General features: G+C 48.5%; 1 protein-coding gene across 1 annotated transcript in view; it reads left to right on the forward strand.

Annotated features, from left to right (window-relative positions):
• The window catches only part of TMEM201 (transmembrane protein 201), a 54,120-nt gene that overhangs the window by 248 nt on the left and 42,207 nt on the right, over positions 1-11,665 (forward strand). Inside the window, 1 exon segment of the mRNA XM_019541644.1 lies at positions 1-84. This exon segment is cut by the window's left edge and continues 104 nt beyond it. Within this exon segment, the coding sequence (XP_019397189.1) occupies positions 1-84 (84 nt within the window).

Genomic DNA, 11,665 nt, shown 5'->3' on the forward strand with positions numbered 1-11,665 from the left:
GGCCGCCTGCCCCGCCGCCGGCCTGGCCGGCGGGGTGGGGGCCACCGTGGGCGCCGGGCTGCTGCTGTACAAGATCGCGCGGAGGTAAGGAGGCCTCTCGGGGAAGGGGAACCGAGCCGCCCGGGGGCTCCTCCATGAGGCGATGGCGGTGGTGACGGCCCACGCTGCTGGGCGGGGCCGGCAGCCCCGGGGAGCGCGTTACCTGCCTTCCCGCTTTGTATGAGGCGGGCTGGGAGGGTCCTCCCCGCTCGCTCGGATCCCGCCGTACAAAGGACGGGGAGGGTTTGCGCTGGCTCCGGCGGGGAGCGGAGTAAGGGAGGCCCCCCGTGAAACGAGCACGGGCGGCCCGGGTAGGAAGCGGCGCCTGCGGCAGGAAGGGCAAACAATGGCGGGGGGGGGGTAGGGAGCAGGGCGCCTGCCCCTGGGCCCTGGCGCCGAGAGACCCCCCTCGGCTCCTGGGTTGTAAGGCTTCCCCGGGGACAAACGCAAGGCCTTTCTCCAGATGACCCGAGTATCCGCTTAGAAACCGGTGCTCTAATGCCCGCAAAACGCCTGCGCTACCCAGGAGCCCTTATTGGCAGGGAAAATCACCAGAAACATCCTGTGATCCCTCTCCATCTCTCCTAAATTGTTTCCTGTCTCCTGCTCCAGCAGACAACGTCAAGCACTTAGCTATTAATGGCACTACCTTAATAAATAAAACTGGAAGTGCCTGTCTCCTCTCTGGGGCATATTCCGGTGCTGGGCGCTGTTGGCTGGCGGTACTCTAAAAGCTCTCCCCCCACCCTGCCCAGTCAGTCTGGGGAGAGATTTTTGTTTCACCCTCCAGAGTGAATTTTCCAGCGTGTTCCTGCAAAAGCATAATTTGTTGTGGGAATACAGAGAAGACATTATTACTATTTTTTAATAGTCTTTTACTGGTTGGGTGTTGGGGGAGGGGTGCTATTCCTGCAGTGAAATGGGATGGTAATGGGTAAATATGGTGCCAGCATGGTACTCTGCTGCTGGGGAGGTGCCCGTGCTGTGAGCCGTATCAAAACTTTGGATGACCGGCAGAGGTAAATGTATATGTATAGATCTTGGTTATTTTGGATGACTGGCATCGTAGCAGCCTAAAGAAATGGGAGTGCTTTTCCCCACGTTTCTTTGCATGTGTTTTTCCCTGTCCTGTGTATCGGGAGGAGTCGAGGTTGGTATGAGACAAAGGGAATCAAATTTTAAATCGAAAAGCTTAGAAATAGCATAACTATAACCTCATGTAAATAGCATGCATCTTGCAGGATGCGTCTGCAATGTGTAACAGCAGACATGGGCAGTCCCATGACCTGTAAGGGGTTTTGCTGGAGTAAAAGGGATTCCCAAAGGGTGGGATGTGATGCACGTGGTTCACTCACTTTTTCAGCGCCGAGCAGAAGTAGAATAATTCAGGCATATTCTAAACCACTTGCCTTTCCAGTGGATTAAGAGAATATTGCTGTATGTAAAGCGGCCTGGCATTCCTATTGCATGCTGAGGACGGCAAAGGAACACTAAAAGCCTCTAGCCATCTTCTGAGAAACAGGCAGGGCTTGTGTGGGGCTGGTTGGGCCAGTGTGGCTGAGCCGCTCTTGTTTACGTGCGTCAGACAGGCTGCGGCTGGAATCCAAAGAATGTTACATTTTTAAGCCCCTTCTGTACTGGAAAACTGTCATCCTGCTATAAATGTTTTCAGAAACGGATCTTGATTGCTGTTTGTTTGCTGAGTTGTGGTGATGTTCCATTGTTAGCAGATACTTTGGCATTTCCTCAGCTTGCACTTTTACATAAATAAATAGAGTAGCAATTAGGACAACTGCCAGGCTTGTAGAAACACAAATATTTCACTACTTTTACACCATTTTAACCATGGCAATATAGTCAATTCTGGTGTGAATCCGGTTAATGATGGCAGAGGTGGTATCCAGATTGTAGCCATATTGGCCTAGGAAAAGCAATCAGGGCTCATGGTACAGATGATATCTTTTATTAGACCAGCAAGATTTTTTACAAAAAATGTCTTTGATTGAAAGCTTTGGGGCACAAACACCCTTCATCAAACTCCGATGCCTGATGAAGGGAGTTTGTGCCTGAAAGCTTGCAATTAAAGAAATTTTTTGCAAAAATTTTTTGTTGGTCTGATACGTAAAAGATATCATCTCTGCTACCAGCTCTGATTGTATCGTATTAGGTAGCCTCACCCAAGAAGCAGAACAAACATTGAAAGTTGTTTGAATGGAAGTTGGGTGTGAATTTGTAACACTATGGCTATCCAGGAACAACTGTGTATTTGCAGCTTTTTATTCCAGAATAAACTGTATGGAGCTGTTTCTCTGACTGCATGGCAGATGAGCTCTTTACATCTCTGTCCTGGTTTCAACTTAGATGATTGTACTGGTATTTAAAAAAAAAAAAAAAAAATCATTCAAACTTATACTCCTAAACTTGTTTGCAAAGCAGTTAATGTATTAGAATTCATTACGTTTCTGTGGTATGCTGATGGGTTTGGGACCAGAATGAGAAAACTGGATGTACTGGGGATCTGTCTCTGAGGTCACCTTACCGCTGCTGCACTTGTCCTGATCATGCTGAAAGTCACTTAACTGAGTGGATTTACCTCGAGTCCAACTCTTTGGTCCATTTCCTTTAATACAGCCTTATTGTAGCTACTTTCCCTGCAGGTTCTGTATGTCCCTCTTGGTATTATAATAGTCTCTCTCTTTCTCTTCCTGCTTTGCACCCTTTTTTGAAATGCAGCCAGGGCATAGGTGCATCCTTTCCTATGGATCCCTACAGCCCTGTCCCTGCTTGGCATAATAGTGGCATAGTTCATTCAGGGTCTGCTGGGTTTGTGGCTCTCATGTTCCCTGACTGACACATCTACAATAAGCTCTTGGCCCATCAAGTCTTGTAGGACCAACAATCTTGCCCTGGGGCACCAGGTCCTTCATCCACTTAGTCTACAGGTAGAGATGCCTCAGAAAGAGTTGGGGGGTGGGAAGTAGGGAGTGTCACAACAAGGGGGTATAGAACTAAGCACACTTGGAGAGACACATCAGTGAAGCGCTCTTTTGGGAGGAGTGATGGTAACCAGGCCCTTGCATAGTCTTTTACCCATCAGACAGGAGGTGGGTAGGACCCCATTCACCTTGGTGATCTGTTAACACTAAAAACCCTGCTGCTCTTGTGCTACTACTAGGGCAGCCCAGGTTTCAGTGAATGCCCCACTGAAATGATCAAAGCAGTTTAACCCTCTGTCTGCAGCCCTCAAGGTGTAGGTTCATAGGTCGCATTTCCAACCTTCTTTCTTATGAGCCCTGGAAAGTTGACTCTGTCCAATGGAAGTTGAGATTTGTGTTTGCATCCCTACTTGACTCTGAGGACAAATTTAGGACAAGGAGTGTTGAATAGAGTTTGCCACTGGACTGCATTTGGTCACTGGCTTGTGACACCTGGGGTGCTTGTGTCTCCTGCAAGAATTAATGCGTTGTGGAATCTCTGTCTCAAAAAGCTATTGTTTTATTAGAGCAAAGTGGTGATTTTTGTCTTGTCTGAATTTAAGCCATTTCAGTTCATAGGAGGAAAAATCATACCCCTACTCTGAGAGGCAAGAATTTTTGTGGGTGATACCTTTTATTGGATCTGCTGTATGATTGGTCTAGATCAGTGGGGTCTCAACTTTTTCAGACACAAGGCACCTCTCATTAGGCAAGACCCCTCAGAAAATGCCAGCTCTTGGTTTCCATTCATTTTTTTTTTTTCTACAGAAAAATAATGAAGCAGTTCTTCTGTTGCAGAGAACTCCAAGTCCACAACAGGTCAACATGGATTTAACACTAAAGATTCCTGTTTGAGATCTCTGGATTAATCTTGTAAATCATGTTTGTACACCTGACAGTGTTAACATTGTTTGGCACCCTTGCAAGGCTCTCAAGGCACCCCAGGGAGCTGCAGTACTGAGCATAGGCAAGCTTTTGGGCATGACAATACTCTTCCTCAGGCTTGTGATACTGTGATACCTGACAGCTTGCCTGTGCCTACCAGCCATACTCGTGGTCCAGTACGATATCGCCCACAAGAATTCTTGCTTCTCACATCTGGACCATCACAGCAACATCGCTTCAACACTCCTAAACTTTAGCATAGCTGCAGTTACGCTAGCAAAAGTCCCCAATTTTTGTGCCAGCGCAGCTTATTCTGTTCATGGACCTGATTTTGAACTTTATCAGCGAGACTGATGCTAGCAGATACGGCTTCATAAACAGTGTTGCTAAACCCTTAATGTTGGAAGCATTTTCTTTTCTTGACTGTCGTCTTCTTTCATTCATAACTCAGAATTATGCTGTGACTATTGGTCATAAATCAAGGCCCATCCCCTGTTCCCACATGTATACATGCATGTTATTTTGAGGGTGGTGGCGCTTCCTTTTTGAGATGACGGGACCATTGGGGCATGCCAGCAAAAGCTTTAAGTTGCACCACTGGGCAGTTGCTTATGACGTTGCTTTACAGTGACAACTGAAGATGTGAATGGCACAATATTTTTTAGGAGGGCTGTGCTGTCTCCAGTGCAGGTAACCCGAGTTAAATCTGTAACAAAAGGTGATGCCTGGCATTGTGAAGTCTTTGTGGCAAGGGCTGTTTTACATCCGGCATGGCATTGAGCACACTATAGGCACATAAAGAGCAGGGGAAACTCCACCTTATTGACCTGCCTTGAACAACAAAGATGCTGTGGGAGCTCCTAAGGCAGTTTGACCTTTGACGTCTCCTACGAGCTGCTCTTGAGGCTGTGTAAGGGTGCACTGGCTGGAGAGGAGCAGAAGGAAGATTGTTTTAAAGGAGACTCCAAATTAGCCACAGTATTTGTATGCACATTTTCACTGGTGAGAGAGAACGATTTGGGTATCTTTTAACCCTCCCTGTTATAAAAGAGGGAGAGCTTCCCACTAGTTTAACCTGAGAGGGGGGCTGGAGAATACGGATTTAAATTTAGTATTCATTCTCTCATCAGAGGGCTGTGCCTGACTCAGGAAGGGGGAAATGTGCCACTGGAGTTGCTTAAGTGTGCTAACTAATCTTCACACCAATTACAAATTGTCCAGTTTAGGAAGCCTCTAGGATTTTCAGTCTAGCCAGCTAGCTTACAGGGTGGGAGGTAACATCTTGCCGGCACAGCCTCTCTGAAAAGCTTTTTATCCTTTCAGGTCTCTCTTCTCAGGAGGTGGGGAGCTCCTGATCTTTTTCAGAAAATAGTTAGCTGTGTTAGTCTGAAGTCAAGCAGAATAAATTGCAGGATCACTGAGGGGAAGATTGTTGCCTCTTATCTGGATAAGCAGGAGGAGCTGGCAAAACCCTGCCCTGCCTTCCCTTTTGGGTGAAGAGAGGGTGGCTTTTTAACCTTGTGTAGTGGTTCCTTTTTCCTGAAGTTAATGAAGGGCAGGAAATATGTTTGTGGGAGTTGGATTCCCACAGGAATAGCATTTAATCTGTACTGCCGCTGATGCTGGCAAGTCTAAGAGTGGGGCAGGGAGCATAAGGACATTTGTTTTACTGCCTGCCTTTTCTCAGAAAGAGGATGTCTGCTCCCTCCTTTCTTGCTCTGTGGTATCCAGTTGGAGCAGGAGATGCTCATGTTCCAGTGCGCCTGCACATTTTGTAGCATTAGTGACAATATAGAGGAAGGGACTAGAAGCAGATGAAATCCTTTCCTTGGCACTTTGGCCTGCTGCAGTGTAGCTGCATAGCTGAATGAGGGTAGCACATACTAGTATACCAGGGTTAGTATAAGTAAACTGCTGTGGGTACCAGTAACAGCAAAAATATGGTGAAACAGGCTTTCATCCATGCTAGTAAAGGATGCTTCCAGGACACCAGGGAACTTGTATCCACTCGCAATTGCTAAAACCCGTCCTGCCAGGGGTGACTGGTGCTTCCTGAGTCGGGGGGGGGGGCACAATTTGTGTGTGGGCTGGCCAAAAACCCCATATCCACTCCCATCCTTCTGTGCCACAGTTTAGTGCCGCTCCCCACCCCCACATGCTGCTGGCCCACACAGCAAAAAAACTGCCCTGTTCTGAGCAGTGCTGAGTCAGGGGGCCAGTCTCGGGGGGGCGGGGGGCACGTGCCCCCCTTCCCCGTGCCCTCTCTACCAGTTGCCTGTGTACTCTGCTGCATGCTTTCTGCCATTGACACCCCTGCCAGCTAAATAAGGCCTCCTCTGGGCAGCAGTGTTTTGCCAGCAGAGTGCCAGGTCTCTCAGTAAAACTTTAACTGCATCCCCATTTGAAGCTCTTGCAGTGGCAGAAGGCTCCTTTGCGGGCCCGAGTAAGACTCCTTTGCTGAGAAGCAGGAAGTGAGTATAGGGAAATGTCTTTGCACCTACTGGTGCATTTCATTGCACTCCTGGAGAGACCACCCCCTGGGATTCAGAGGATAGCTCCATCTTATGCCCTCTTAATCTTTGCAATTCTTCTGAGACGGCCATTAAGTTGTTCTCGTGCTGGTGGTTTTGTGGGAGCTGGATTGAGGCTACACACTTGCATTTCCAACTTCTGTTTTCTGTCTCCCAGCTTTTGCCAGCTCTCAATATTTGGTACATCTGCAGGGCTGGAGTTGCATGGGCATAAATCAGTTCAGTGGGTTGGATTTTCTTATCCTTTGTGGTTGAAAAGAGAATTTGAAAATCTGGCCTTAGAGAACATGGGAGGCAAGTACAGGGGGGAAAATCTGTATTTTTTTTTTTTTTTTTTTTAAGCCTCTTGGTGTTTTGGGGGGGAAGTTGTTTTATTTTTTTTTTTTTGGGGGGGGGGGGGGAATTGGTTTTGTTTTCTTAAAAAAGCTTGTCCAGCCACACTGCCTGTGATATTCAGCTGCTGTGCAGGGAAGACAGCTGTTTTGTCCCATCTGTTGCCTGCCCTAGAGTAGATTATGCATCCTCAAAGCAAGATCTATCCATTTTGGTGTAGGGGACGACTGTCCCAGCAGCTTGACTTTCCTCGGAAGCAGAGTCCACGTCACATTGAAGTTCCCTGGTAGAAGCAATATTATCGGGCCTGGTGGGGAAATGAAACTCTAAAGTCTGGAGCTCTCCCTTTGATATACCATTCTGCTGATACTCTTGCCCCAGTTAGATGCGTCTAACAGCAGGAGCCTGTCCTTCATGCTCATCCCAGGCTCTCTTGATCTGTTGCTGTCCAGCAGGCATTGGTGGTAATGAGCAGCTATTTCAGTATTGCTTTTTTGGGATTTCTCTGAACCCCACGTAGCTTTCCAAGTGCCCCCCCGAAGTCTCCCGTGTGCCTTGTTTTTTAATGAAGCATTCCTGTCAACAGGAAGGAGATGGACATTTTTAATATGATGAGCTGCATTACAATCCCAGCAGTCTTACCTGTGACATGCTGCCCAGGTAGACCAGAGAGCTTCTTCGTTTGTATAGTCCCTGGTTTTGTCTGGCTTGACCATGTCTGTTGGGCAGAGCAGTGGAGGGAAAAAAGATGGACAGAACAGGAAACTGAAGGGAGCGCAAAGGTAGGAAAATGGACAAGATCTGCCCTGATCTCCTGGGAGAGACCTGGTGTTAGGATTCTGGGATGATTTATAAGCATGATGTAGGCTGGCTGCTGGCAGTGTGTTTATTGGCACGATCCCTTGTCAGAGGCAGCTGGAGCATTCAGGATGCCAGAGGAGCTGCTTTGGGGGAGCCCAGAAAGGGAGGTTAACCAAGCCTGTCCTCTGACCTAAGAGCTCTGCTTTTGGGTAAAAGGCAAGGGGTCTTGGTTCATGAGGTCCCAAATGCCCTCCCAGAGCAAGTCTAACAGCACCCTCATTACTTCTTTAAGGTTTCTACACCCAGGTCGATTAATCTTGGACTCTATTTGCTTCTCATGTTCATTAGCTCTTCCTTGGAGCATTTTTCCTGACTCCCCTGTTTCCTTGTCTGCTGCGATTGCTCTGCCTTCAGGTTCATCTGTTTTGGTTTTTTTTATTGCTGCAGTCCATCTTTTTGCAGCCCCCCCAGACAGCTGTTATGTTGGCAGTGTAAAGGAAACAAACCTGGCTGGCTGGCATGGTAGGATGGCAGGAGTGGAGTGTAACAATGACCAAATGCACCCTCCTTTTTCCTTTAGACCATCACATGCATTTAGTGTCTGGCCCGACCGTGTTGGCTCTTTTTTTTTTTTTTTTCTTATCATTTCTATTTTTAAAGGTGGTAAGGGGGGATTTCAACCCCAAAAAGGAAGCCTGGAGTAAAGGATTACACTGTGTTAGTTTATAGACTCATTGCCAACTAATGCTTGATGGATTTAATAATTCAAGACTTGTGTCCCGTGGACTTACTTGAGAAATGTGCAGGTCCTGTGGCGATGGGTGATGTTATGCACACCAGGATAATATCATGCACCCAGATTTGGGATGTAAATGTGAGCGCCCAGGGCTTGTCAGGACCAAAGCACAAAGCACCCCTCTGCCAAATGCTGCAAAGGCAGAGAAGATTCTGCTGAGTGAAAGCCTGGCAAGTTGCTCTCGACTCAAGGGAGCTACAGCTGCCACCATTATTTTTGAGTTCTGACCCCTGGCTGTGCTCATCTGCCCAGTTGCTGCTTCTGCTATGGCTGCATTTGACATTGGCTGCGAGGAGTTGACCCTGGAGGATAAAATAGAACCGCAGACACTGAGACCTCTGTATCCAAGCAGGAGTCCTCTGGCTGCTCGCTTGTCACACGAGCAATTACTGCACATGGTTGGGAGCTCATCCAGAGGAGCTGTCCAGTGAGGGCACCATCGTTGCGTGGCATAGTGCTATCTTTGACTCGATTGCAGCTGGCCCTGTCATTCTGGACAGCTGCTATACTGAGTTCCTGGGTGTTTGCTTGAACAGCTGTCCCTCCCCTCTGAACGTGGTTAGAGGGAATTAATAAACCCAAATAACTAAATTGTGTTGCCTTGGACTGGGGAAGCTTCCTCTCCTGACAAAGTGCCTTGCCAGAGTGGGAAGCCTGCATACAACCTTTTCCACTGTGTGGCACAGTCATCTCATGAAGGAGGCACAGTCATCTCATGAAGGAGATTTATCCCTCAGTGGGTCCTGTTCTAATAGGATTAGGGTAAAATAGGAGTACTGGAAGGATGCAGGGTATGGTGATTGGGCTGTAACAACTTTCCCTCTTCATCTGATGATTCAAGCTTAGCCACAGAAGTGTAGTTATGGAAAGTTGTGACCCTTAAAAATTAATTGTGACACAAGTTTGCTGGGTCTCTGTCTAGTTCCTTGGGAGACAGAGGCCACCAACAGTTGGTGTTTTTTTTTACTGGTGGGGAGACCAGAAGTGGAAGAGACCATGGAGAATCAACTCCCCCTTTGCTTCCAAAGCAGGTGTTGATACAGGGCACCCTTTCCATGCACATACCTAGCAACACTTCGTATGTGACTTGTGGATGAAGGATCTCAATTAATAGAGCAGTCCGTTTCGTGCTGTGTTCACACAGATTTAACGCTTCCCAGAGGAGTATAAAATGCCAGTGTGTTACTGTGCCAGCCAGTCTGCCCCGCCTGTGAGCTCTTTTTTGTTTTGTCAGAGTGGCAGAGTTATTTTGCTGGCAGAAAACTGGGCCTGATGATGAGTGCAAAGCTGCATGTCCCATGCAAGAGGGTACTTCAGGATAGTTCATAGCTGTCCCTGCCTGCGTTGGTAGTAAAGCACTGTGCTCCCTTGGCGTTAAGAGACCTGGCAGTCTGGCCTTCTCGCTGCATGTGATGTCTTGATTCTCTCCTGCGTCTCTTTGCTTGGGTGATGATGACACTGAACTAATTGGTTTCATGCCTTTCAGTCTCATTTACAGGTTCTTGTGCACTGTTTGGCCCAAAGCATTGTAAATGGGGGCGGACCAATAGAGATTTTTTTTGGGGCTAATACCAATGGACGATTTATTTATTTATAATGAGCCATATCAGCCAATACTAATCTGATTGCTGATATGCAGCCAGGCAGCTTGGAGAGCAGCGTCCGACTGGTAATTCTGTTGTGGAGGAAGGGGTGAAGGGAAGGGAAGGGGTGTGTGGGGGGGTCAGATTAAGGCCCCCATGGTGAGGGAGGGAGTGGAGCAGGGGCAGGCACTGTACAGCCAGGGTGGAGTGTGGGACGAAGCCATGAGTGGTTTGTCGGGGGGGGGGAAGGCCAGCTGCTGCATGCACCCCGGGAGGGCATGGGGGGGCCTCTGGATCTGCACGTGGGACAAGGACATACTGCCACTGTGGGCTGGGGCCAGGATGGCGCTGCACTTTTCCAGCAAGGGACTGGGCTGCTCTGCGCTTGGGACAAGCAGCAGCGGTGCTGAGAGGAGGATACAAGGGGGATTGCAGCCACCCCAAAATTCACTATAGCCTCCCCAACCCCTCTCTCAGTGCTGCCACTGCCTACCCCAAGTGCGGCTCACCCTCACCCTGTGTACAGATCTAGAAGCCATGCCCCCCATGCCCTCCTGGTGTGTATGCAGCGGTGGGAGCCGCCACGCTGTCCCCATGCCCTCCAGATGAGCTGCTCGTGACTCCATCCCGCACCTGACCCTGGCTGTGCAGTGCCTGCCCCAGCCCCACCCTCTCCCTCTCCCTCACCATGGGGATCTCACCCTTCTCTCACAACAGACTTACTAGCCAGACCCAGCTGCTCTCCACGCTGCTGGGCTGCACTCCTGGCTTTCTGTATGCTGCACTGCAGGTGCACACATGCGTAGGGCATTTATTAGCAGCATTATTGGCCACATCAGCTGTAAAAAGCCAATTGCCAATACTGTCAATTTTCCTTATCGGTGCTGATCTGATATGGGACTGATGTATTGGTGCACCTCTACATGTAAATATCCTTTTAGTGGGAGAGGCTCTTGAGTTGATTGAAATATTGCATAGACATGAGAGAAGACCTAGGAATACTTCAGTTTTTCTTGGCAATTCATTTGGCCAGTGCAGTGTGAAAGGTACTGTTCACAGTACTTGAATTTTGGGACAACTCTTACCTGTCCACATCCCTTTAATGTAACATGATAGTGTGTGCAGTAGCATGATCCCTAGTCCAGTCTTAATAGGTCTATTTTTATGTTGTACGTGGCTCTAGGGAATGATATTCTTGCCACAATTTCTGATGCCTACCAGGCTTCCCATTCCCACAGGAACAGCAGCACAGCATCAGGACTCTGTCCTTTATTCAGGTGCTGTTTTGCACCCTTGGGTTTCGCTGACGCTAGGCACCCTCACAAGCAGTGCTGGGTGCGGAAATAACAGGGTATTTGCAAAAGCCATTGGGCAAGGCATAGCACATCTAGCACAAAGCGGCATTTGGCAGGAATTACCTTAGTTAAGCCTCCTACCCCTTCCCAAGAAGGCTCTATAATAGTTTCATAGTTTCTAGGGTTGGAAGGGACCTGAGCAGATCATCTAGTCTGACCCCCTGCCATGGCAGGAAAGAGGACTGGGGTCAAACGAGCCCAGCAAGATGTTCATCCAACCTCCTCTTAAACACCCCCAGGGTAGGAGCCTGCACCACTTCTCTTGGAAGTTGGTTCCAGACCCTAGCTGCCCTGACTGTGAAGTCGCGCCTCTGATACCCAACCTAAACCTACCCTCTGCCAGCTTGTGACCGTTATTCCTGGTCAC

This window comes from Crocodylus porosus, unplaced genomic scaffold (assembly GCF_001723895.1).
Source record: "Crocodylus porosus isolate Cpor-Errol unplaced genomic scaffold, CroPor_comp1, whole genome shotgun sequence".
Lineage (NCBI taxonomy): Eukaryota > Metazoa > Chordata > Crocodylia > Crocodylidae > Crocodylus > Crocodylus porosus.